Source organism: Salmo salar, chromosome ssa03 (genome assembly GCF_905237065.1).
Source record: "Salmo salar chromosome ssa03, Ssal_v3.1, whole genome shotgun sequence".
Lineage (NCBI taxonomy): Eukaryota > Metazoa > Chordata > Actinopteri > Salmoniformes > Salmonidae > Salmo > Salmo salar.
In genome coordinates this window covers 100,430,888-100,455,213 of record NC_059444.1, presented here as the reverse complement: position 1 = coordinate 100,455,213, position 24,326 = coordinate 100,430,888, and the positions used below count along the sequence as shown (strand labels likewise).

Sequence of the window (24,326 nt, the reverse complement as noted above, 5' to 3'; positions counted from 1 at the left end):
TCAACACTACAACTATAAACCGGTCTTTAGACTGTCAACACTACAACTATAAACCGGTCTTTAGACTGTCAACACTACAACTATAAACTGGTCTTTAGACTGTCAACACTACAACTATAAACCGGTCTTTATACAGTCAACACTACAACTATAAACCGGTCTTTAGACTGTCAACACTACAACTATAAACCGGTCTTTAGACTGTCAACACTACAACTATAAACTGGTCTTTAGACTGTCAACACTACAACTATAAACTGGTCTTTATACAGTCAACACTACAACTATAAACTGGTCTTTAGACTGTCAACACTACAACTATAAACTGGTCTTTAGACTGTCAACACTACAACTATAAACTGGTCTTTATACTGTCAACACTACAACTATAAACTGGTCTTTATACAGTCAACACTACAACTATAAACCGGTCTTTAGACTGTCAACACTACAACTATAAACCGGTCTTTATACTGTCAACCCTACAACTATAAACTGGTCTTTAGACTGTCAACACTACAACTATAAACTGGTCTTTAGACAGTCAACACTACAACTATAAACTGGTCTTTATACAGTCAACACTACAACTATAAACCGGTCTTTATACAGTCAACACTACAACTATAAACCGGTCGGACAGACAGACAGACAGAAAAAAGGAACAGTCATAAACTACACTGAAAATAGACTATACAAAAATAGCACCACCACGTCACCTGCTATGTCGGATAAGGTTTATTTTCCTTGCATCTGTCCCAGTTCCTCCACGATTCTGCGATCGTAAATGTTTTTTTTTTCTTCTTCTTCTTCCCAAAATCAACAATTCCCCGCATATTAATGCAAGAGCTTACACATGTGATCAATTACTGCATAAAACAGTCAAATCGTCGCAAATTTGTGTCGCGTAAAACTGACCCATCAGCGCACTAGAAAAAGAGGCGCTCGCAATTTCAACCAATCACTGCACATTTACCGCATAATACGTTTCAATCAAGTCAAGAAACTTATCAGAATTGGTCCACAAATATCACAAAAAATTACAAATTACCAGGAAGTCCTGGATGGACTGATCTTTCCGATAGCTGGAGATCTGATGAGGTAGAGGGGTAGAGAGGTGGAGTATTGTGTTGATTGAATATTACCAGGAGAGAAGAAAAAAAAAACACCTAGAATATAAATGTGTTTTAAATGAGATCAAATCACATTTTGTAGACCGACAGTGAAATGCTTTACTTACAGGGTTTTTTTTCCCAACAGGGCAGAGTTAAATATATAACAATATATAGAAATAGGAACAGTAACAAGTCAAAATAACATGGCTATATACAGAGAGTACCAGTACTGAGTCCACGTACCCCTGCATTAGTAATGAATACACAGTCAATAACAAGTCAAAATAACATGGCTATATACAGAGAGTACCAGTACTGAGTCCACGTACCCCTGCATTAGTAATGAATACACAGTCAATAACAAGTCAAAATAACATGGCTATATACAGAGAGTACCAGTACTGAGTCCACGTACCTCTGCATTAGTAATGAATACACAGTCAATAACAAGTCAAAATAACATGGCTATATACAGAGAGTACCAGTACTGAGTCCACGTACCCCTGCATTAGTAATGAATACACAGTCAATAACAAGTCAAAATAACATGGCTATATACAGAGAGTACCAGTACTGAGTCCACGTACCCCTGCATTAGTAATGAATACACAGTCAATAACAAGTCAAAATAACATGGCTATATACAGAGAGTACCAGTACTGAGTCCACGTACCCCTGCATTAGTAATGAATACACAGTCAATAACAAGTCAAAATAACATGGCTATATACAGAGAGTACCAGTACTGAGTCCACGTACCCCTGCATTAGTAATGAATACACAGTCAATAACAAGTCAAAATAACATGGCTATATACAGAGAGTACCAGAGAGTGGCCAAAAGTATGTGGACACCTGCTCGTCCAACATCTCATTCCAAAATCATGGTCATTAATATGGAGTTGGTCCCCCCCCCCCTTTGCTGCTATAACAGCCTCCACTCTTCAGGGAAGGCTTTCCACGAGATGTTGGAACATTGCTGCGGGGACTTGCTTCCATTCAGCCACACGAGCATTAGTGACCATTAGTGGCGTACCAATTCATCCCAAAGGTGTTCGATGGGGTTGAGGTCAGGGCTCGGTGCAGGCCAGTCAAGTTCTTCCACACCAATCTCGAATAAACCATTTCTGTATGGATGCCGCTTTTGTGCATGTGGGCAGTGTCATGCTGAAACAGGAAAGGGCCCACACACTGGACTCTACCCAAGAGAGTTAGTTAAAAAAAAAGGTCAATGTAGGTAGTCAAAAAGCCATTTGATGAGCTATTTATCAGTCCTGTTTAGGAGTCTTATGGATTCGGGGTAGAAGATGTCCAGGGTCCTGTTGGTTCTAGACGTGGTGCATCGGTACCGCTTGCCATGTGGTAGCAGAGAGAACTGGACTTGGGAGGCATGAGTCTGACCATTTTTAGGCCCTTCCTCTGACGCCGCCTGGTATTGAGACATTTACATTTACATTTTAGTCATTTAGCAGACGCTCTTATCCAGAGCGACTTACAGTAGTGAATGCACACATTTCATTTTCATTTCATGCATTAAAAAAAATGGGAATTCCCGTGGGTTGTGGGAATCGAACCCACAACCCTGGCGTTGCACACACCATGCTCTACCAACTGAGCCACAGGGAAGACGTCCTGGAAGGCAGGAAGCTTGGCCCCAGTGATGTGCTGGGTGATGCAGCCAGTCAAGATGCTCTCGATGGTGCAGCTGTAGAACTCTTTGAGGATCCGAGAGCCTTATGACAAATCTTTTCAGCCTCCTGAGGGGGGAAGAGGTGTTGCCGTGCCCTCTTCATGACCGTGGGGGTGTATGTGGACCATGTCCTGTGGATGGGAACGTCCCGCTCTGCCCTCCGTTTCCTGTAGTCCACCATCAGCTCCTTTGTCTTGCAGACAAAATAGGATGTCCCCCCTGCTGGAAGTGGGACCTGAGTGGAGAAGATTTGGGAGCCCCTGTGTAACAGTATATAGGTTCGCGTCCCCTCTCCTCGCCCCCCTACCTGGGCTCGAACCAGGGACCCTCTGTACACATCGACAACAGTCACCCCACGAAGCATCGTTACCCATCGCTCCACAAAAGTCTTGCAGAGCAAAGGGGGAAACGACTACTTCAAGGTCTCAGAGCGAGTGACGTCACTGATTGAAACGCTATTAGCGCGCACCACCACTAACTATCTAGCCATTTCACATCGGTTACACCACCGCTAACTAGCCATTTCACATCGGTTACACCACCGCTAACTAACTAGCCATTTCACATTGGTTACACCACCACTAACTAACTAGCCATTTCACATCGGTTACACCACCGCTAACTAGCTAGCCATTTCACATTGGTTACACCACCGCTAACTAGCTAGCCATTTCACATCGGTTACACTTGCTCCACAGCACATTAAATACATGTAGTTTATAGCCAGCCTTATTAACGTTATAGTGCCTGTAGCCAGCTAGCCTGCTACGCTAGGTTAAACGTAAATGTAATTATTTGCAGGACAAACATGGTAAATTAACCTTCCGTTTCAAACCTGTTATGTCAATACTTTTACCTTTTTCCTCAGGTGGGACCGCTCTCTTGTCGACGACTGGTGGTCCATATTTTCCATCCGATTAAAATGGGCATTAAAGTGGGCGAATCATTGAAGCTCATGTTTGTCACTTTGGTCAATGAGTCAACTAATTTAAAAACATTTACCGAACTAGTTAAAAACGTATATCTCCCTACTACTAGTTTAACTGCATCACAACCGGCCATGATCGGGAGTCCCATACGGGCGGCGTACAACTGATCCAGCATCGTCCGGAGTTTGGCCGGGGTAGGCCCGTCATTGAAAATAAGATTTTTTTCTTAACTGACTTGCCTAGTTAAATAACTAAAATAAATAAATAAAGCTGCAGACTTCTGTTAACCTTGTTCCCCCATCTCCCTCTTTTGCCTGAGGCCTAAAAACCTAATCTTGGCGTCAACCTTCCTTGCGGTTCCTGCTCTTGACTAAGTATGGTAGGCGACTTCAATTAAAGTTCCTAAAACCTAGCCGAGGTATAGCTGAACAATACATTAAGAAGGTCAAAGTGCAAACTTTTCACTTGGACACGTCTGGATAACACTTTAAGGGTCCGTAATAAACCATTTATATAGTATTTATAAAAGTGTTTGTTCATTTATTAATCATTACTCCAAATGTATAAAACATTTATATAGTATTTAAAAGTGTTTGTTCATGTTTTCATCATTACTCCAAATGTATAAACCATTTATATAGTATTTATAAAAGTGTTTGTTCATCATGTATTAATCATCAACCCCAAATGTATTAACCATTTACTAATCATTTGTAAAGTATTTTTGTAGTCCCACAAATATACATTTGTGACTAGCTTTAGTAAAACATTAACAAATGTGGAAGTAACAATGATTTAAAAAAAGGTGAGCAAACTGTTTATAAATGATTTATTACAGACCCTTTAATATAAAGTTATCCACATTTGAAGCACCCTTTTGATTTCTGGGTAAAAACTAAAAAAGGTGGAAAGAACAAGAAAATGGAGAACATTTTATTTTTTTTTTGTTGCAAGAATTAATTTTATTATTATCTTCAAAACAAGAGAAAAAAATAAAATAAAAAAATGTCCCTCCGGTTCAGTTCATTCAGCTGGTAGTTTAAATTAAATAGAGGTCATTGCAAAAACTAAAAATAAAATTTAAATTAAAATAAAAAGGAACAAATTTGATGAATCTTCACAGTGCACGGAACCTTTTAAACCCAAGACATGGCCCTTTAACACCCTCCAGTGTCTCTACCCCCGTCCGCGCTCAACGAACAACAATATTCACATATTGTCAGAATTGTGTAAATATAATTCAGGTATCATAAGACACAACTACCACTAAGGGGCTGAACAACTCTGGTAACTTTACAACAACAACAAAAATCAAAAAAAAAAAAAATCACAGATTCCTGAAATCAAGAAGGAAATCTGTGAATCCTACAACCTGGGATTTCTGGGAAATCTGGTGAATTTTAGGGGGGGGAAGTAATTTTGCAAAACATAGGCCAACAACTACCTCTAGGTCACTCTTGCTCAGTCTGCTTACAGCAGAGTAACAGTCATTTACATCTCGATAGTGCTTTTTTCCCTCCTCCTCCTCCTACACGTTTTCACTCTAGAGAATACATATCTGATATGAAAGATGGTATATTGTGTGTGTCCATAATAGTTCACTATTCTAGTTCACTAGTCCACAACATCGGGAACTGGTTGCTATTTGGGATGCATCCCAGGTCGTAGAAACTCTTCAAAAATAACCTGGGGGGGGGGACGGGGACGGTGGGGGACAGGGACAAATCAAGGTTTTAGCAATTACACTTTTTTTTTAAACACAAAAAATAATAAAATCGAAGCATCATTCAAGTAAATTGACTCGTCCAAGCAACAGCCTATGTTGAGCAGAGTCTAAAAAAATTTATATTTTATACATCAGCCTTAAATTCATTAAATTAATTCAAATCCTCAGCAAAAAAATAAAAAATAACAAAACCCCCCAAACAAAGTGTTGAACTAAAGTGAACAAGCTTGCAGAGTCCTCTTATGGTCTTCACTACGGGGTCCCGTCACAAATGACACCCACATTCCCTACATAGTGCCCTATTATTATAGGGAATATGGGCCCTCGTCAAAAGTAGTGCCCTATATAGGGAATAGGATGGTATTTGGAATGCAGAGGCTGTGTGACGCCTCTTTGAGACCTTTACAGTTCACTGACAGGAGGCTCGGAAGGAAACCAAATATCTTTCCTCCGAAATGGCGCCCAATTCCCTTCTTAGTGCACTAGGTTTGGGCCACGAGCCTTAAAGTCGTGCACTAGTTAGGGAATAAGGTTTGGGCCACGAGCCTTGGGCTGAAACGTGTGGAAAAAACGCTTCACGACGAAATGTCTCATAAGGCTACGCTAGACATTTGGTCTTCGCCTCTTCTCTCCTCCTCCTCTTCTCTCTCTCTGTTATTGTCCTTGTTCTTCTTCTTCTTGTGTTTGTGTTTCAGTCCTGCGATCTCTCCCTCCTCAGCCTCCAGTCTCTTCTGCTTTCTGTCTTTCTTCTGTTTCTTCTTCTCTTTCTTCTTCTCTTTTTTATCTTTCTTCTTCTTCTTGTCTTTCTTGTTGCCCAGGCTACCGACAGAGCTGGCGCTGCTGCTACGACTTCTGCTGCTGCCCCCATGCACCGCTGGCTCTCCCTCCACCGCTCGCTGTCCGCCCACTTTTTTCTCTCCTTCCTCCTCCTCCCCCTCTGAGATCTCTCCCTCGCTGTAGTCCGGTTCGAAGGCTGCCTCATCTGTCTCTCTGACCAGGTCAGAAGGAGGTCTAGAAGAAGGGACCGAGGGAGGAGGTTTGGAAGAATGGAACGTGGAAGGTTTGGAAGAATGGACCGAGGGAGGAGGTCTGGCTTTAGGGTGCTCTGTCTCTCTCTCCTTCTCCCTATCCACCCCCTTTCTCTCTCTCCTTCTCCCTATCCACCCCTTTCTCTCTCTCCTTCTCCCTATCCACCCCCTTCTCTCTCTCCTTCTCCCTATCCACCCCTTTCTCTCTCTCCTTCTCCCTATCCACCCCTTTCTCTCTCTCCTTCTCCCTATCCACCCCCTTCTCTCTCTCCTTCTCCCTATCCACCCCCTTCTCTCTCTCCTTCTCCCTATCCACCCCTTTCTCTCTCTCCTTCTCCCTATCCACCCCTTTCTCCTTCTCCCTAGCCACCCCTTTCTCTCTCTCCTTCTCCCTATCCACCCCCCTTCTCTCTCTCCTTCTCCCTATCCACCCCTTTCTCTCTCTCCTTCTCCATCTTCTCCCTCATCTTTTGTATCTGCCACTCTCTCTCTTTCTTTCTCTCTCTCTCTCTGACAGCTCGGGGCACCCCTGCCCTGTTGTCAGTCCTGGGGGCTGTAGGAGTGAGGCCGGGTGTTGTTGGGGCTTTCCACCACTCGTCTCCTTCTCTAGGGTTCCTAGGCTGGCCTGCTGGCTCTGTCTCCCCGCCGAGAAGCTCTCTGCTCTGGGCTCTTCTCCCTCAGCCTTTCCCCTCCCGGGCTGGTTCTCCATGGAGCCGTATATATCCTGCGTCGTGTCCCTGCCAGGGCTGCTCTCGCTGGGTCTGGTGGGCTCAGACCCTCCCTGAGATCTCTGAGTGGAGGAGGAGGAGGAAGAGGAAGGGTCAGATGGGGGTTGGTCGCTCTTGGAGACGGGCGAGGCACCGCCTAGCTCCCCGGTGGTCTCCCGGTGGTCTCCCGGTGGTCTACGGTCAGTAGAGTCGGTGTTACGGCCAACGGTGGATGAGATCTGGTCGTTGTTGTCTTCATGTTTGTGGTGGAGGTGGTCTCTGTGCTCCCTGGCTCTGGGGTCCGGTGGTCTACGGTCAGAAGTTGCTTTGTGGTCCCTGGAAGAAGATAAAGGTTTACGATCCCGTGAGTGAGAGTGTGAGGAGGAAGACGAGCTCTTCTCACTGCTGTGGTCGCTCCCTCTCTCTCCAGTCCTCTCTCCTTCTCTCCTCTCTCGCTCCGGCCGCTGAGACGAGCTCTTCTCACTGCTGTGGTCGCTCCTCTCTCTCCAGTCCTCTCTCCTTCTCTCCTCTCTCGCTCCGGCCGCTGAGACGAGCTCTTCTCACTGCTGTGGTCGCTTCCTCTCTCTCCAGTCCTCTCTCCTTCTCTCCTCTCTCGCTCCGGCCGCTGAGACGAGCTCTTCTCACTGCTGTGGTCGCTCCCTCTATCCCCAGTCCTCTCTCCTTCTCTCCTCTCTCGCTCCGGCCGCTGAGACGAGCTCTTCTCACTGCTGTGGTCGCTCCCTCTATCCCCAGTCCTCTCTCCTTCTCTCCTCTCTCGCTCCGGCCGCTGAGACGAGCTCTTCTCACTGCTGTGGTCGCTCCCTCTCTCTCCAGTCCTCTCTCCTTCTCTCTCTCTCCTCTCCCTCTCCGGACGCTGAGACGAGCTCTTCTCACTGCTGTGGTCGCTCCCTCTATCCCCAGTCCTCTCTCCTTCTCTCCTCTCTCGCTCCGGCCGCTGAGACGAGCTCTTCTCACTGCTGTGGTCGCTTCCTCTCTCCCCAGTCCTCTCCCCAGTCCTCTCTCCTCTCTCCCTCCTCTCTCGCTCCGGCCGCTGAGACGAGCTCTTCTCACTGCTGTGGTCGCTCCCTCTCTCCCCAGTCCTCTCTCCTTCTCTCTCTCTCCTCTCTCGCTCCGGACGCTGAGAGGAAGAGAGAACCTTTCTCGGTCTGTCCATATCTTTGTCAGAAGCGCGGCTGTGTTCCCTCTCTCTCTCTTTCCCCCGCTCTGTCTCCCTCTCTCTCTCCCGCATCTTTTCCTTTAACCGATCTCTCTCCCTCTCCATCTCTCTGTCTTTCTCAGTAGGTATGTGGTCTCCGGACTGTTTCCTATCCTGCAGGCCGTCTTCTCTGTCTCTGCCACTAGAGGGGGACATAGTTCTCTCCGGCTTGGGAAAGGTACAGTCCCTCTCTTTCCATCGCCCTGCCTCCGTCTCCGTTGTCACGGCGACGTGGGGTCCGGGGGAAAGGGAGGGAGGGGCGAGCAAGGGGCGGAGTAGTTGAACCCTGACCCCTCCTTCCTCTTCCTCTGATTCGTAGTCCTCCTTCTCCCACTTGGAGCGAGGGACCTGGAGGAGGAGAGAAGAGAACATCTGTATGTGTGAGATGTCTCTCTCCTGTATGAGTACTATCTGGTCTAACAGGTGTAGAGCTGTGTGTCTCCTGTATGAGTACTATCTGGTCTAACAGGTGTAGAGCTGTGTGTTTCCTGTATGAGTACTATCTGGTCTAACAGGTGTAGAGCTGTGTGTTTCCTGTATGAGTACTATCTGGTCTAACAGGTGTAGAGCTGTGTGTCTCCTGTATGAGTACTATCTGGTCTAACAGGTGTAGAGCTGTGTGTCTCCTGTATGAGTACTATCTGGTCTAACAGGTGTAGAGCTGTGTCCCCTGTATGAGTACTATCTGGTCTAACAGGTGTAGAGCTGTGTGTCTCCTGTATGAGTACTATCTGGTCTAACAGGTGTAGAGCTGTGTGTCTCCTGTATGAGTACTATCTGGTCTAACAGGTGTAGAGCTGTGTCCCCTGTATGAGTACTATCTGGTCTAACAGGTGTAGAGCTGTGTGTCTCTCCTGTATGAGTACTATCTGGTCTAACAGCTGTGTGTCTCCTGTATGAGTACTATCTGGTCTAACAGGTGTAGAGCTGTGTCCCCTGTATGAGTACTATCTGGTCTAACAGGTGTAGAGCTGTGTCCCCTGTATGAGTACTATCTGGTCTAACAGGTGTAGAGCTGTGTGTGTCTCCTGTATGAGTACTATCTGGTCTAACAGGTGTAGAGCTGTGTGTCTCTCCTGTATGAGTACTATCTGGTCTAACAGGTGTAGAGCTGTGTGTCTCTCCTGTATGAGTACTATCTGGTCTAACAGGTGTAGAGCTGTGTGTCTCCTGTATGAGTACTATCTGGTCTAACAGGTGTCTGTGTGTCTCCTGTATGAGTACTATCTGGTCTAACAGGAGAGCTGTGTGTCTCCTGTATGAGTACTATCTGGTCTAACAGGTGTCTGTGTGTCTCCTGTATGAGTACTATCTGGTCTAACAGAGCTGTGTGTCTCCTGTATGAGTACTATCTGGTCTAACAGGTGTAGCTGTGTGTCTCCCTGTATGAGTACTATCTGGTCTAACAGGTGTAGAGCTGTGTGTGTCTCCTGTATGAGTACTATCTGGTCTAACAGGTGTAGAGCTGTGTGTGTCTCCTGTATGAGTACTATCTGGTCTAACAGGTGTAGAGCTGTGTGTGCTCCTGTATGAGTACTATCTGGTCTAACAGGTGTAGAGCTGTGTGTCTCCTGTATGAGTACTATCTGGTCTAACAGCTGTAGAGCTGTGTGTCTCTGACCTGTATGAGTACTATCTGGTCTAACAGGTGTAGAGCTGTGTGTCTCCTGTATGAGTACTATCTGGTCTAACAGCTGTGTGTCTCCTGTATGAGTACTATCTGGTCTAACAGGTGTAGAGCTGTGTGTCTCTCCTGTATGAGTACTATCTGGTCTAACAGCTGAAGAGCTGTGTGTCTCTGACCTGTATGAGTACTATCTGGTCTAACAGGTGTACAGCTGTGTGTCTCTGACCTGTATGAGTACTATCTGGTCTAACAGCTGTAGGCTGTGTGTCTCTCCTGTATGAGTACTATCTGGTCTAACAGGTGTAGAGCTGTGTGTCTCCTGTATGAGTACTATCTGGTCTAACAGGTGTAGAGCTGTGTGTCTCCTGTATGAGTACTATCTGGTCTAACAGGTGTAGAGCTGTGTGTCTCCTGTATGAGTACTATCTGGTCTAACAGGTGTAGAGCTGTGTGTCTCTACCTGTATGAGTACTATCTGGTCTAACAGGTGTAGAGCTGTGTGTCTCTCCTGTATGAGTACTATCTGGTCTAACAGGTGTAACAGCTGTGTGTCTCCTGTATGAGTACTATCTGGTCTAACAGGTGTAGAGCTGTGTGTCTCCTGTATGAGTACTATCTGGTCTAACAGGTGTAGAGCTGTGTGTCTCCTGTATGAGTACTATCTGGTCTAACAGGTGTAGAGCTGTGTGTCTCCTGTATGAGTACTATCTGGTCTAACAGGTGTAGAGCTGTGTGTCTCCTGTATGAGTACTATCTGGTCTAACAGGTGTAGAGCTGTGTGTCTCCTGTATGAGTACTATCTGGTCTAACAGGTGTAGAGCTGTGTGTCTCCTGTATGAGTACTATCTGGTCTAACAGGTGTAGAGCTGTGTGTCTCCTGTATGAGTACTATCTGGTCTAACAGGTGTAGAGCTGTGTGTCTCCTGTATGAGTACTATCTGGTCTAACAGGTGTAGAGCTGTGTGTCTCCTGTATGAGTACTATCTGGTCTAACAGGTGTAGAGCTGTGTGTCTCCTGTATGAGTACTATCTGGTCTAACAGGTGTAGAGCTGTGTGTCTCCTGTATGAGTACTATCTGGTCTAACAGGTGTAGAGCTGTGTGTCTCCTGTATGAGTACTATCTGGTCTAACAGGTGTAGAGCTGTGTGTTCTCCTGTATGAGTACTATCTGGTCTAACAGGTGTAGAGCTGTGTGTCTCCTGTATGAGTACTATCTGGTCTAACAGGTGTAGAGCTGTGTGTCTCCCTGTATGAGTACTATCTGGTCTAACAGGTGTAGAGCTGTGTGTCTCCTGTATGAGTACTATCTGGTCTAACAGGTGTAGAGCTGTGTGTCTCTGACCTGTATGAGTACTATCTGGTCTAACAGGTGTAGAGCTGTGTGTCTCCCTGTATGAGTACTATCTGGTCTAACAGGTGTAGAGCTGTGTGTCTCCTGTATGAGTACTATCTGGTCTAACAGGTGTAGAGCTGTGTGTCTCTCCTGTATGAGTACTATCTGGTCTAACAGGTGTAGGCTGTGTGTCTCCTGTATGAGTACTATCTGGTCTAACAGGTGTAGAGCTGTGTGTCTCTGCCTGTATGAGTACTATCTGGTCTAACAGGTGTAGAGCTGTGTGTCTCCTGTATGAGTACTATCTGGTCTAACAGGTGTAGAGCTGTGTGTCTCTGACCTGTATGAGTACTATCTGGTCTAACAGGTGTAGAGCTGTGTGTCTCTCCTGTATGAGTACTATCTGGTCTAACAGGTGTAGAGCTGTGTGTCTCCCTGTATGAGTACTATCTGGTCTAACAGGTGTAGAGCTGTGTGTCTCCCTGTATGAGTACTATCTGGTCTAACAGGTGTAGAGCTGTGTGTCTCCTGTATGAGTACTATCTGGTCTAACAGGTGTAGAGCTGTGTGTCTCCCTGTATGAGTACTATCTGGTCTAACAGGTGTAGAGCTGTGTGTCTCCTGTATGAGTACTATCTGGTCTAACAGGTGTAGAGCTGTGTGTCTCCTGTATGAGTACTATCTGGTCTAACAGGTGTAGAGCTGTGTGTCTCTGACCTGTATGAGTACTATCTGGTCTAACAGGTGTAGAGCTGTGTGTCTCCCTGTATGAGTACTATCTGGTCTAACAGGTGTAGAGCTGTGTGTCTCTCCTGTATGAGTACTATCTGGTCTAACAGGTGTAGAGCTGTGTGTCTCCTGTATGAGTACTATCTGGTCTAACAGGTGTAGAGCTGTGTGTCTCTGCCTGTATGAGTACTATCTGGTCTAACAGGTGTAGAGCTGTGTGTCTCACCTGTATGAGTACTATCTGGTCTAACAGGTGTAGAGCTGTGTGTCTCCTGTATGAGTACTATCTGGTCTAACAGGTGTAGAGCTGTGTGTCTCTGACCTGTATGAGTACTATCTGGTCTAACAGGTGTAGAGCTGTGTGTCTCCTGTATGAGTACTATCTGGTCTAACAGGTGTAGAGCTGTGTGTCTCTCCTGTATGAGTACTATCTGGTCTAACAGGTGTAGAGCTGTGTGTCTCTGCTGTATGAGTACTATCTGGTCTAACAGGTGTAGAGCTGTGTGTCTCCCTGTATGAGTACTATCTGGTCTAACAGGTGTAGAGCTGTGTGTCTCCCTGTATGAGTACTATCTGGTCTAACAGGTGTAGAGCTGTGTGTCTCTCCTGTATGAGTACTATCTGGTCTAACAGGTGTAGAGCTGTGTGTCTCTGACCTGTATGAGTACTATCTGGTCTAACAGGTGTAGAGCTGTGTGTCTCTCCTGTATGAGTACTATCTGGTCTAACAGGTGTAGAGCTGTGTGTCTCTCTGTATGAGTACTATCTGGTCTAACAGGTGTAGAGCTGTGTGTCTCCTGTATGAGTACTATCTGGTCTAACAGGTGTAGAGCTGTGTGTCTCTGACCTGTATGAGTACTATCTGGTCTAACAGGTGTAGAGCTGTGTGTCTCCTGTATGAGTACTATCTGGTCTAACAGGTGTAGAGCTGTGTGTCTCCTGTATGAGTACTATCTGGTCTAACAGGTGTAGAGCTGTGTGTCTCCTGTATGAGTACTATCTGGTCTAACAGGTGTAGAGCTGTGTGTCTCCTGTATGAGTACTATCTGGTCTAACAGGTGTAGAGCTGTGTGTCTCCTGTATGAGTACTATCTGGTCTAACAGGTGTAGAGCTGTGTGTCTCCTGTATGAGTACTATCTGGTCTAACAGGTGTAGAGCTGTGTGTCTCCTGTATGAGTACTATCTGGTCTAACAGGTGTAGAGCTGTGTGTCTCCTGTATGAGTACTATCTGGTCTAACAGGTGTAGAGCTGTGTGTCTCCTGTATGAGTACTATCTGGTCTAACAGGTGTAGAGCTGTGTGTCTCCTGTATGAGTACTATCTGGTCTAACAGGTGTAGAGCTGTGTGTCTCCTGTATGAGTACTATCTGGTCTAACAGGTGTAGAGCTGTGTGTCTCCTGTATGAGTACTATCTGGTCTAACAGGTGTAGAGCTGTGTGTCTCCTGTATGAGTACTATCTGGTCTAACAGGTGTAGAGCTGTGTGTCTCCTGTATGAGTACTATCTGGTCTAACAGGTGTAGAGCTGTGTGTCTCCTGTATGAGTACTATCTGGTCTAACAGGTGTAGAGCTGTGTGTCTCCCTGTATGAGTACTATCTGGTCTAACAGGTGTAGAGCTGTGTGTCTCCCTGTATGAGTACTATCTGGTCTAACAGGTGTAGAGCTGTGTGTCTCCCTGTATGAGTACTATCTGGTCTAACAGGTGTAGAGCTGTGTGTCTCCTGTATGAGTACTATCTGGTCTAACAGGTGTAGAGCTGTGTGTCTCCTGTATGAGTACTATCTGGTCTAACAGGTGTAGAGCTGTGTGTCTCCTGTATGAGTACTATCTGGTCTAACAGGTGTAGAGCTGTGTGTCTCCTGTATGAGTACTATCTGGTCTAACAGGTGTAGAGCTGTGTGTCTCCTGTATGAGTACTATCTGGTCTAACAGGTGTAGAGCTGTGTGTCTCCTGTATGAGTACTATCTGGTCTAACAGGTGTAGAGCTGTGTGTCTCTGACCTGTATGAGTACTATCTGGTCTAACAGGTGTAGAGCTGTGTGTCTCCTGTATGAGTACTATCTGGTCTAACAGGTGTAGAGCTGTGTGTCTCCTGTATGAGTACTATCTGGTCTAACAGGTGTAGAGCTGTGTGTCTCCTGTATGAGTACTATCTGGTCTAACAGGTAGAGCTGTGTGTCTCTGACCTGTATGAGTACTATCTGGTCTAACAGGTGTAGAGCTGTGTGTCTGACCTGTATGAGTACTATCTGGTCTAACAGGTGTAGAGCTGTGTGTCTCCTGTATGAGTACTATCTGGTCTAACAGCTGTAGAGCTGTGTGTCTCTGACCTGTATGAGTACTATCTGGTCTAACAGGTGTAGAGCTGTGTGTCTCTGACCTGTATGAGTACTATCTGGTCTAACAGGTGTAGAGCTGTGTGTCTCTGACCTGTATGAGTACTATCTGGTCTAACAGGTGTAGAGCTGTGTGTCTCTCCTGTATGAGTACTATCTGGTCTAACAGGTGTAGAGCTGTGTGTCTCTCCTGTATGAGTACTATCTGGTCTAACAGGTGTAGAGCTGTGTCTCTCCTGTAGTAGTACTATCTGGTCTAACAGGTGTAGAGCTGTGTGTTTCCTGTATGAGTACTATCTGGTCTAACAGGTGTAGAGCTGTGTGTCTCCTGTAGTAGTACTATCTGGTCTAACAGGTGTAGAGCTGTGTGTTTCCTGTATGAGTACTATCTGGTCTAACAGGTGTAGAGCTGTGTGTCTCTGACCTGTATGAGTACTATCTGGTCTAACAGGTGTAGAGCTGTGTGTCTCTGACCTGTATGAGTACTATCTGGTCTAACAGGTCTAGCAGCTGTGTGTCTCCTGTATGAGTACTATCTGGTCTAACAGGTGTAACAGCTGTGTGTCTCCTGTATGAGTACTATCTGGTCTAACAGGTGTAGAGCTGTGTGTCTCCTGTATGAGTACTATCTGGTCTAACAGGTGTAGAGCTGTGTGTCTCCTGTATGAGTACTATCTGGTCTAACAGGTGTAGAGCTGTGTGTCTCCTGTATGAGTACTATCTGGTCTAACAGGTGTAGAGCTGTGTGTCTCCTGTATGAGTACTATCTGGTCTAACAGGTGTAGAGCTGTGTGTCTCCTGTATGAGTACTATCTGGTCTAACAGGTGTAGAGCTGTGTGTCTCCTGTATGAGTACTATCTGGTCTAACAGGTGTAGAGCTGTGTGTCTCCTGTATGAGTACTATCTGGTCTAACAGGTGTAGAGCTGTGTGTCTCCTGTATGAGTACTATCTGGTCTAACAGGTGTAGAGCTGTGTGTCTCCTGTATGAGTACTATCTGGTCTAACAGGTGTAGAGCTGTGTGTCTCCTGTATGAGTACTATCTGGTCTAACAGGTGTAGAGCTGTGTGTCTCCTGTATGAGTACTATCTGGTCTAACAGGTGTAGAGCTGTGTGTCTCCTGTATGAGTACTATCTGGTCTAACAGGTGCAGAGCTGTGTGTGTCTCCTGTATGAGTACTATCTGGTCTAACAGGTGTAGAGCTGTGTGTGTCTCCTGTATGAGTACTATCTGGTCTAACAGGTGTAGAGCTGTGTGTCTCCTGTATGAGTACTATCTGGTCTAACAGCTGTGTGTCTCCTGTATGAGTACTATCTGGTCTAACAGGTGAAGAGCTGTGTGTCTCTGACCTGTATGAGTACTATCTGGTCTAACAGGTGTAGAGCTGTGTGTCTCTCCTGTATGAGTACTATCTGGTCTAACAGGTGTAGAGCTGTGTGTCCTGTATGAGTACTATCTGGTCTAACAGGTGTAGAGCTGTGTGTCTCCTGTATGAGTACTATCTGGTCTAACAGCTGTGTGTCTCTGACCTGTATGAGTACTATCTGGTCTAACAGGTGTAGAGCTGTGTGTCTCCTGTATGAGTACTATCTGGTCTAACAGGTGTAGAGCTGTGTGTCTCCTGTATGAGTACTATCTGGTCTAACAGGTGTAGAGCTGTGTGTCTCCCCTGTATGAGTACTATCTGGTCTAACAGGTGTAGAGCTGTGTGTCTCCCCTGTATGAGTACTATCTGGTCTAACAGGTGTAGAGCTGTGTGTCTCCTGTATGAGTACTATCTGGTCTAACAGGTGTAGAGCTGTGTGTCTCCTGTATGAGTACTATCTGGTCTAACAGGTGTAGAGCTGTGTGTCTCCTGTATGAGTACTATCTGGTCTAACAGGTGTAGAGCTGTGTGTCTCCTGTGTGAGTACTATCTGGTCTAACAGGTGTAGAGCTGTGTGTCTCCTGTATGAGTACTATCTGGTCTAACAGGTGTAGAGCTGTGTGTCTCCTGTATGAGTACTATCTGGTCTAACAGGTGTAGAGCTGTGTGTGCTCCTGTATGAGTACTATCTGGTCTAACAGGTGTAGAGCTGTGTGTCTCACCTGTATGAGTACTATCTGGTCTAACAGGTGTAGAGCTGTGTGTTTCCTGTATGAGTACTATCTGGTCTAACAGGTGTAGAGCTGTGAGTGTCTCCTGTATGAGTACTATCTGGTCTAACAGGTGTAGAGCTGTGTGTCTCTGACCTGTATGAGTACTATCTGGTCTAACAGGTGTAGAGCTGTGTGTCTCTGACCTGTATGAGTACTATCTGGTCTAACAGGTGTAGAGCTGTGTGTCTCTGACCTGTATGAGTACTATCTGGTCTAACAGGTGTAGAGCTGTGTGTCTCTGACCTGTATGAGTACTATCTGGTCTAACAGGTGTAGAGCTGTGTGTCTCTGACCTGTATGAGTACTATCTGGTCTAACAGGTGTAGAGCTGTGTGTCTCTGACCTGTATGAGTACTATCTGGTCTAACAGGTGTAGAGCTGTGTGTCTCTGACCTGTATGAGTACTATCTGGTCTAACAGGTGTAGAGCTGTGTGTCTCTGACCTGTATGAGTACTATCTGGTCTAACAGGTGTAGAGCTGTGTGTCTCTGACCTGTATGAGTACTATCTGGTCTAACAGGTGTAGAGCTGTGTGTCTCTGACCTGTATGAGTACTATCTGGTCTAACAGGTGTAGAGCTGTGTGTCTCCTGTATGAGTACTATCTGGTCTAACAGGTGTAGAGCTGTGTGTCTCTGACCTGTATGAGTACAATATGGCCGTCAGCAGGTGTCGAGATGTTGTTGGTGTATTCCTCCAGTGTTTTAACGACAGTCTTCCTCTGCTCTGCTCTGCCGTCTGCTCCATCACCACACACAGCACTACTGCCCCCTGGAGGACTGGTGCTGTATTACACAACAACACACAGTTAATATAGGCACCACCTCCTCCACCACACAGGACTACTGCCCCCTGGAGGACTGGTGCAGTATTACACAACAACACAGTTAATATAGACACCACCTCCTCCACCACACAGGACTACTGCCCCCTGGAGGACTGGTGCTGTATTACACAACAACACAGTTAATATAGACACCACCTCCTCCACCACACAGGACTACTGCCCCCTGGAGGACTGGTGCTGTATTACACAACAACACACAGTTAATATAGACACCACCTCCACCACACAGGACTACTGCCCCTGGAGGACTGGTGCTGTATTACACAACAACACAGTTAATATAGACACCACCTCCTCCACCACACAGGACTACTGCCCCCTGGAGGACTGGTGCTGTATTACACAACAACACAGTTAATATAGACACCACCTCCTCCACCGCACAGGACTACTGCCCTCTGGAGGACTGGTGCTGTATTACACAACAACACAGTTAATATAGACACCACCTCCTCCACCACACAGGACTACTGCCCCCCTGGAGGACTGGTGCTGTATTACACAACAACACACAGTTAATATAGACACCACCTCCACCACACAGGACTACTGCCCCCTGGAGGACTGGTGCTGTATTACACAACAACACAGTTATATAGACACCACCTCCTCCACCACACAGGACTACTGCCCCTGGAGGACTGGTGCTGTATTACACAACAACACAGTTAATATAGACACCACCTCCTCCACCACACAGGACTACTGCCCCCTGGAGGACTGGTGCTGTAACACAACAACACAGTTAATATAGACACCACCTCCTCCACCACACAGGACTACTGCCCCCTGGAGGACTGGTGCTGTGTTACACAACAACACAGTTAATATAGACACCACCTCCTCCACCACACAGGACTACTGCCCCCTGGAGGACTGGTGCTGTATTACACAACAACACACAGTTAATATAGACACCACCTCCTCCACCACACAGGACTACTGCCCCCTGGAGGACTGGTGCTGTATTACACAACAACACAGTTAATATAGACACCACCTCCTCCACCACACAGGACTACTGCCCCCTGGAGGACTGGTGCTGTATTACACAACAACACAGTTAATATAGACACCACCTCCTCCACCACACAGGACTACTGCCCCCTGGAGGACTGGTGCTGTATTACACAACAACACAGTTAATATAGACACCACCTCCTCCACCACACAGGACTACTGCCCCCCTGGAGGACTGAGTAGGACTGTATCATGTGTTATCCCAGAGAGACTTCCTGTCATTCCAGTCAGGTAAACACTAGTTACTATTAGAGGAAACAGTCAGTTCCCCAGACAGCCAGTCTCACCTGGTGTAGTCCACTACGGTTCCTGGTCCGTCGGACGCTAGGACCTTACGGACCCTCTTGGCTTTGCTTCCCTTTATACAGCTGCTCTGATTGGCTGCCTCTGTTCCTCCGGCCACGCTCACAACCCCAGCGGTCCTCCTCCCTTCTTCTCTGTTGGTCTTGATCTTCCTCTGAGTTTCTCCTCCTTTCATCCCACTCTCCATCAGAGGCCTTACGGAAGCTCTCTCGTCCTCTCTTTCCGTCTCCTTCTCTACGTCACGTTTGAGGTTGCAGGTTTTTACGGTGTCGGTGAGCTCCACACTGGGAGATTTGATTTGGGGCACGTCCATCTCTTTATCAGACATACTCCTCTCTTCCTTTCTTGTTTTCCTCTGTTTCCCCTCTTCCTCCTCCTCCTCCTCCTTCCTCCTCCTCTTCTCAGATTTGGTGTCTGGAGCTTTGCCAGAGGCTCTCTCCTGCTCTCTACCCAGCCTGTTGTCAGCCTCTCTCCTGGGCTTGGCCTCTCTCCCTGAGCCCCTGTCCTGCCGAACCCCTGTATCTCTCTTCCCTCTCTGCTCCTCCTTGGCTGGTCTGGAATGGTCCAGGTCTGTTCTGACAGGTTTAAACTGGTTTGGGTCGGTTCTAACTGGTTTAAACTGGTCTGGGTCGGTTCTAACTGTGTTGAACTGGTTTAGGTCGGTTCTGAACGGTTTAAACTGGTCTGGGTCGGTTCTAACTGGTTTAAACTGGTTTAGGTCAGTTCTAACTGTGTTGAACTGGTCTGGGTCGGTTCTAACTGGTTTAAACTGGTCTGGGCCGGTTCTAACTGGTTTAAACTGGTTTAGGTCAGTTCTAACTGTGTTGAACTGGTCTGGGTCGGTTCTGACAGGGTTAAACCGGTTTGGGTCAGTTCTAACCGGTTTGAATGAGTCTGGGTGGATTTGAACTGTGTTGAACTGGTCTGGGTCGGTTCTGACAGGTTTAAACTGGTTTGGGTCAGTTCTAACCGGTTTGAATGAGTCTGGGTGGGGTTTAGGAGGAGGTCGTTTGGGAGCTGATGCTAAAGGTGCAGGGGGATATGAGTTCTACCTCTCTTTGGGGGAAGTGGAAGTGTCTGGTTGGAAGGGGAATGGATTCATCTTTAACCCGTTTGACTGACGGTTCTGTTAGAGAAGTCTCTTGGTAGGCCGTTCTGGCTGGGGTGGTCTTATCCCGGGCTGTACCGGTCTTGTCCTGGTCCGTCTCACGTCTCTATCTCTTGCGGTCTTCCAGCTCTTGGACGATGAGTCTTTCCTCGCTGCTCTGGAATCCGGTTCTGCGTTTATACACCTTGTCACTCTTTCGCCTCACTTCCTTCTCCTTAACGTCCCTGGTCCACCTGTCAGCTTTGTCCGGGGGACTAAGTCTGAGGAGTCGCTGTCTATTGGCTCGTCCACGTACGGGGTGGAGTCATCATGGCTTGACGAACCAACGGGAGTACTCCTGGTTCTCTTCTTCTTCTCCTCCTCTTCTTTCCGAGCGTCGTCCGTAGAGTCCGATGCACTGAAGGACTCCTCTTCCTCTTTCCCTTGCTCAGTCTTCCTCCTCTTCCTGTGCTTCTGCTCTTTCAGGTCGGAGGTCGCGGCGACGCTCGACGACGGATCTCTGTCACCCTTAGCGACCTTCAACGGCGTCTGAGGATCCTGATTGGCTGACCGGGTCACCGGCAGATTACCAAACTGCTCGGCACACTTCTCCTGGTAAGTCATTGGCTGGTTCCTGCCCCTGGGGGAAGGGTTTGAGGAGGGAGGGGGATAGTCTTCACCTCGCCTCCTCTCACGGCTGAAGGGGGAAGATCCACGACCCAGGCGGTGTCGAGGGGAGGGGTAAAAGTCAGAGGGTGGAGGAGGGTTGAAGGGGTCTCTGTCTCGTCCGGCTGGGGGTGGCACCGGGTGAAACTAAAGGCGGGTCGGCCCCTGTAGGGGAGGGGGGTTATTGGGAGGAGGAGGGTCGTGGGAGTTGTAGTTTTTGAAGTATTTCTGTACCATTCTCTGTACTCCTTCTCCCACTCCCGGTACCTCTCCCTCTCGTACGGGTCATTGTGCTCTGGACCACGGTCGTACGCCGCCGGCTCCCGATCCCTCTCCCGGATCCGGCCCGGGTATTTCCTCTCACCTTCCGGTGGAGGCCCAGCGACGACAGGTTTCCTGGAGCTTGGGGTGGAGGAGTGTGGGTTCGGTACCCACCGCCAGGTGATTTAGAGCGTGACCGGTAACCTCGTCCCCGTCCTCTACCCCGTCCCGCACCGTCTCGGTCCCTGAAAGGCGGCGGCGAGCGCGACGGCGGTAGCCACGGGAACGGGAGCGGTAGCCCGAGGTCGTCCGCGGCGGCGGGAGTACGGAGAGGAGCGGGAGTAAGACCTGGAACGGGATCTGGAACGGGACCTGGAACGGGATCTGGAACGACTGGAGAACGGGAGTATGAACGAGAACGGGAACGGGATTTGGAGTAGGATGAGCTACTGTAGGAAGACCTGGACCTGGAGAGAGAGAGAGAGAGAGAGAGAGAGAGAGAGAAAGAGAGAGAGAGAAATGGACAGATGGAGAGGGAGAGAAAAGAGAGAGAGATGGACAGATGGAGGAGAGAGAGAGATGGACAGATGGAGAGGGAGAGAGAGAGAGAGGTGGGGAAGAGATTAAGTGTGAGTAGTATACAATACTATTGTGAGTATATAATACTACTACGCAGGTATAGAATACTATTATACAAGTATTATAGGAGTATTTTATTACAGTTATGAGTACTATGTGAAAATTGCATAGGTATTAAACGAGTATTATCTTTCTGTATTATATGAGTATTATACCTGGAATAAGAGCGTCTCCTCTCCTTCTGTATTATATAGTATTATACCTGGAATAAGAGCGTCTCCTCTCCTTCTGTATTATATGAGTATAATACCTGGAATAAGAGCGTCTCCCTCTCCTTCTGTATTATATGAGTATTATACCAGGAATAAGAGCATCTCCTCTCCTTCTGTATTATATGAGTATAATACCTGGAATAAGAGCGTCTCCTCCCTTCTGGATCTTTCTGTCTCTATATGAGTATTATACCTGGAATAGGTGTAGAGCTGTCTCCTCTCCTTCTGTATTATATGAGTATTATACCTGGAATAAGAGCGTCTCCTCTCCTTCTGTATTTGAGTATTATACCTGGAATAAGAGCTGTCTCCTCACCTTCTGGTCTTTAGAGCTGTATCTATATGAGTATTATACCTGGCAATAAGAGCGTCTCCTCTCCTTCTGTATTATAGAGTATTATCTGGAACAAGAGCTGTCTCCTCTCCTTCTGTATTTAGAGTACTATCTGGAACATGTAGAGCTGTGTCTCCTCTCCTTCGTATGAGTACTATCCTGGTAATATAGAGCGTCTCCTCTCCTTCTGTATTATATGAGTATTATACCTGGAATATTAGAGCGTCTCCTCTCCTTCTGTATTATATGAGTATTACACCTGGAATAAGAGCGTCTCCTCTCCTTCTGTATTATTGAGTACTATACCAGGAATAAGAGCATCTCCTCTCCTTCTGTATTATATGGTCTAATACCTGGATGAGCGTCTCCCCTTCTGGTCTTTCTGTATTTATGAGTACTATCTGGCTAATAGTAGAGCGTCTCTCTCCTCTGTATGAGTACTATCTGGAACAGTGTAGAGCTGGTCTCTCTCCTTGTATGAGTACTATCTGGTATAAGAGCGGTCTCCTCTACTTCTGTATGAGTACTATCTGGCTAACAGGTGTAGAGCTGTGTCTCTCTGACCTTGTATGAGTACTATCTGGTCTAATAGGTGTAGAGCGTCTCCTCTCCTTTGTATGAGTACTATCTGGTCTAACAGGTGTAGAGCTGTGTCTCTCTCCTTCGTATTGAGTACTATCTGGCTAATAAGAGCTGTCTCTCTGACCTTGTGAGTACTATCTGGTCTAACAGGTGTAGAGCTGTGTGTCTCTGACCTGTGTGAGTACTATCTGGTCTAACAGGTGTAGAGCTGTGTGTCTCCTGTATAGTACTATCTGGTCTAACAGGTGTAGAGCTGTGTGTCTCTGACCTGTATGAGTACAATATGGCCGTCAGCAGGTGTCGAGATGTTGTTGGTGTATTCCTCCAGTGTTTTAACGACAGTCTTCCTCTGCTCTGCTCTGCCGTCTGCTCCATCACCACACACAGCACTACTGCCCCCTGGAGGACTGGTGCTGTATTACACAACAACACACAGTTAATATAGGCACCACCTCCTCCACCACACAGGACTACTGCCCCCTGGAGGACTGGTGCTGTATTACACAACAACACAGTTAATATAGACACCACCTCCTCCACCACACAGGACTACTGCCCCCTGGAGGACTGGTGCTGTATTACACAACAACACAGTTAATATAGACACCACCTCCTCCACCACACAGGACTACTGCCCCCTGGAGGACTGGTGCTGTATTACACAACAACACACAGTTAATATAGACACCACCTCCTCCACCACACAGGACTACTGCCCCCTGGAGGACTGGTGCTGTATTACACAACAACACAGTTAATATAGACACCACCTCCTCCACCACACAGGACTACTGCCCCCTGGAGGACTGGTGCTGTATTACACAACAACACAGTTAATATAGACACCACCTCCTCCACCACACAGGACTACTGCCCCCCTGGAGGACTGGTGCTGTATTACACAACAACACAGTTAATATAGACACCACCTCCTCCACCACACAGGACTACTGCCCCTGGAGGACTGGTGCTGTATTACACAACAACACACAGTTAATATAGACACCACCTCCCCACACTGGACTACTGCCCCTGGAGGACTGGTGCTGTACACAACAACACAGTTAATATAGACACCACCTCCTCCACCACCTGGACTACTGCCCCTGGAGGACTGGTGCTGTATTACACAACAACACAGTTAATATAGACACCACCTCCTCCACCACACAGGACTACTGCCCCTGGAGACTGGTGCTGTATTACACAACAACTCAGTTAATATAGACACCACCTCCTCCACCACACAGGACTACTGCCCCTGGAGGACTGGTGCTGTATTACACAACAACCAGTTAATATAGAACACCACCTCCTCCACCACACAGGACTACTGCCCCCCTGGAGGACTGGTGCTGTATTACACAACAACACAGTTAATATAGACACCACCTCCTCCACCACACAGGACTACTGCCCCTGGAGGACTGGTGCTGTATTACACAACAACACAGTTAATATAGACACCACCTCCTCCACCGCACAGGACTACTGCCCCCTGGAGGACTGGTGCTGTATTACACAACAACACAGTTAATATAGACACCACCTCCTCCACCACACAGGACTACTGCCCCCTGGAGGACTGGTGCTGTATTACACAACAACACAGTTAATATAGACACCACCTCCTCCACCACACAGGACTACTGCCCCCCTGGAGGACTGAGTAGGACTGTATCATGTGTTATCCCAGAGAGACTTCCTGTCATTCCAGTCAGGTAAACACTAGTTACTATTAGAGGAACCAGTCAGTTCCCCAGACAGCCAGTCTCACCTGGTGTAGTCCACTACGG

General features: G+C 47.1%; 1 protein-coding gene across 1 annotated transcript in view; it reads right to left on the bottom strand.

Annotated features, from left to right (window-relative positions):
- The window catches only part of LOC106594963 (E3 ubiquitin-protein ligase RBBP6), a 96,589-nt gene that overhangs the window by 18,456 nt on the left and 53,807 nt on the right, over positions 1 to 24,326 (bottom strand). Inside the window, 10 exon segments of the mRNA XM_045716088.1 lie at positions 6,283 to 6,470; positions 7,003 to 7,530; positions 8,457 to 8,758; positions 17,220 to 17,364; positions 18,734 to 19,797; positions 20,113 to 20,476; positions 20,737 to 20,866; positions 20,961 to 21,156; positions 22,784 to 22,942; positions 23,522 to 23,576. Coding sequence (XP_045572044.1) covers positions 6,283 to 6,470; positions 7,003 to 7,530; positions 8,457 to 8,758; positions 17,220 to 17,364; positions 18,734 to 19,797; positions 20,113 to 20,476; positions 20,737 to 20,866; positions 20,961 to 21,156; positions 22,784 to 22,942; positions 23,522 to 23,576 — 3,131 coding nt within the window.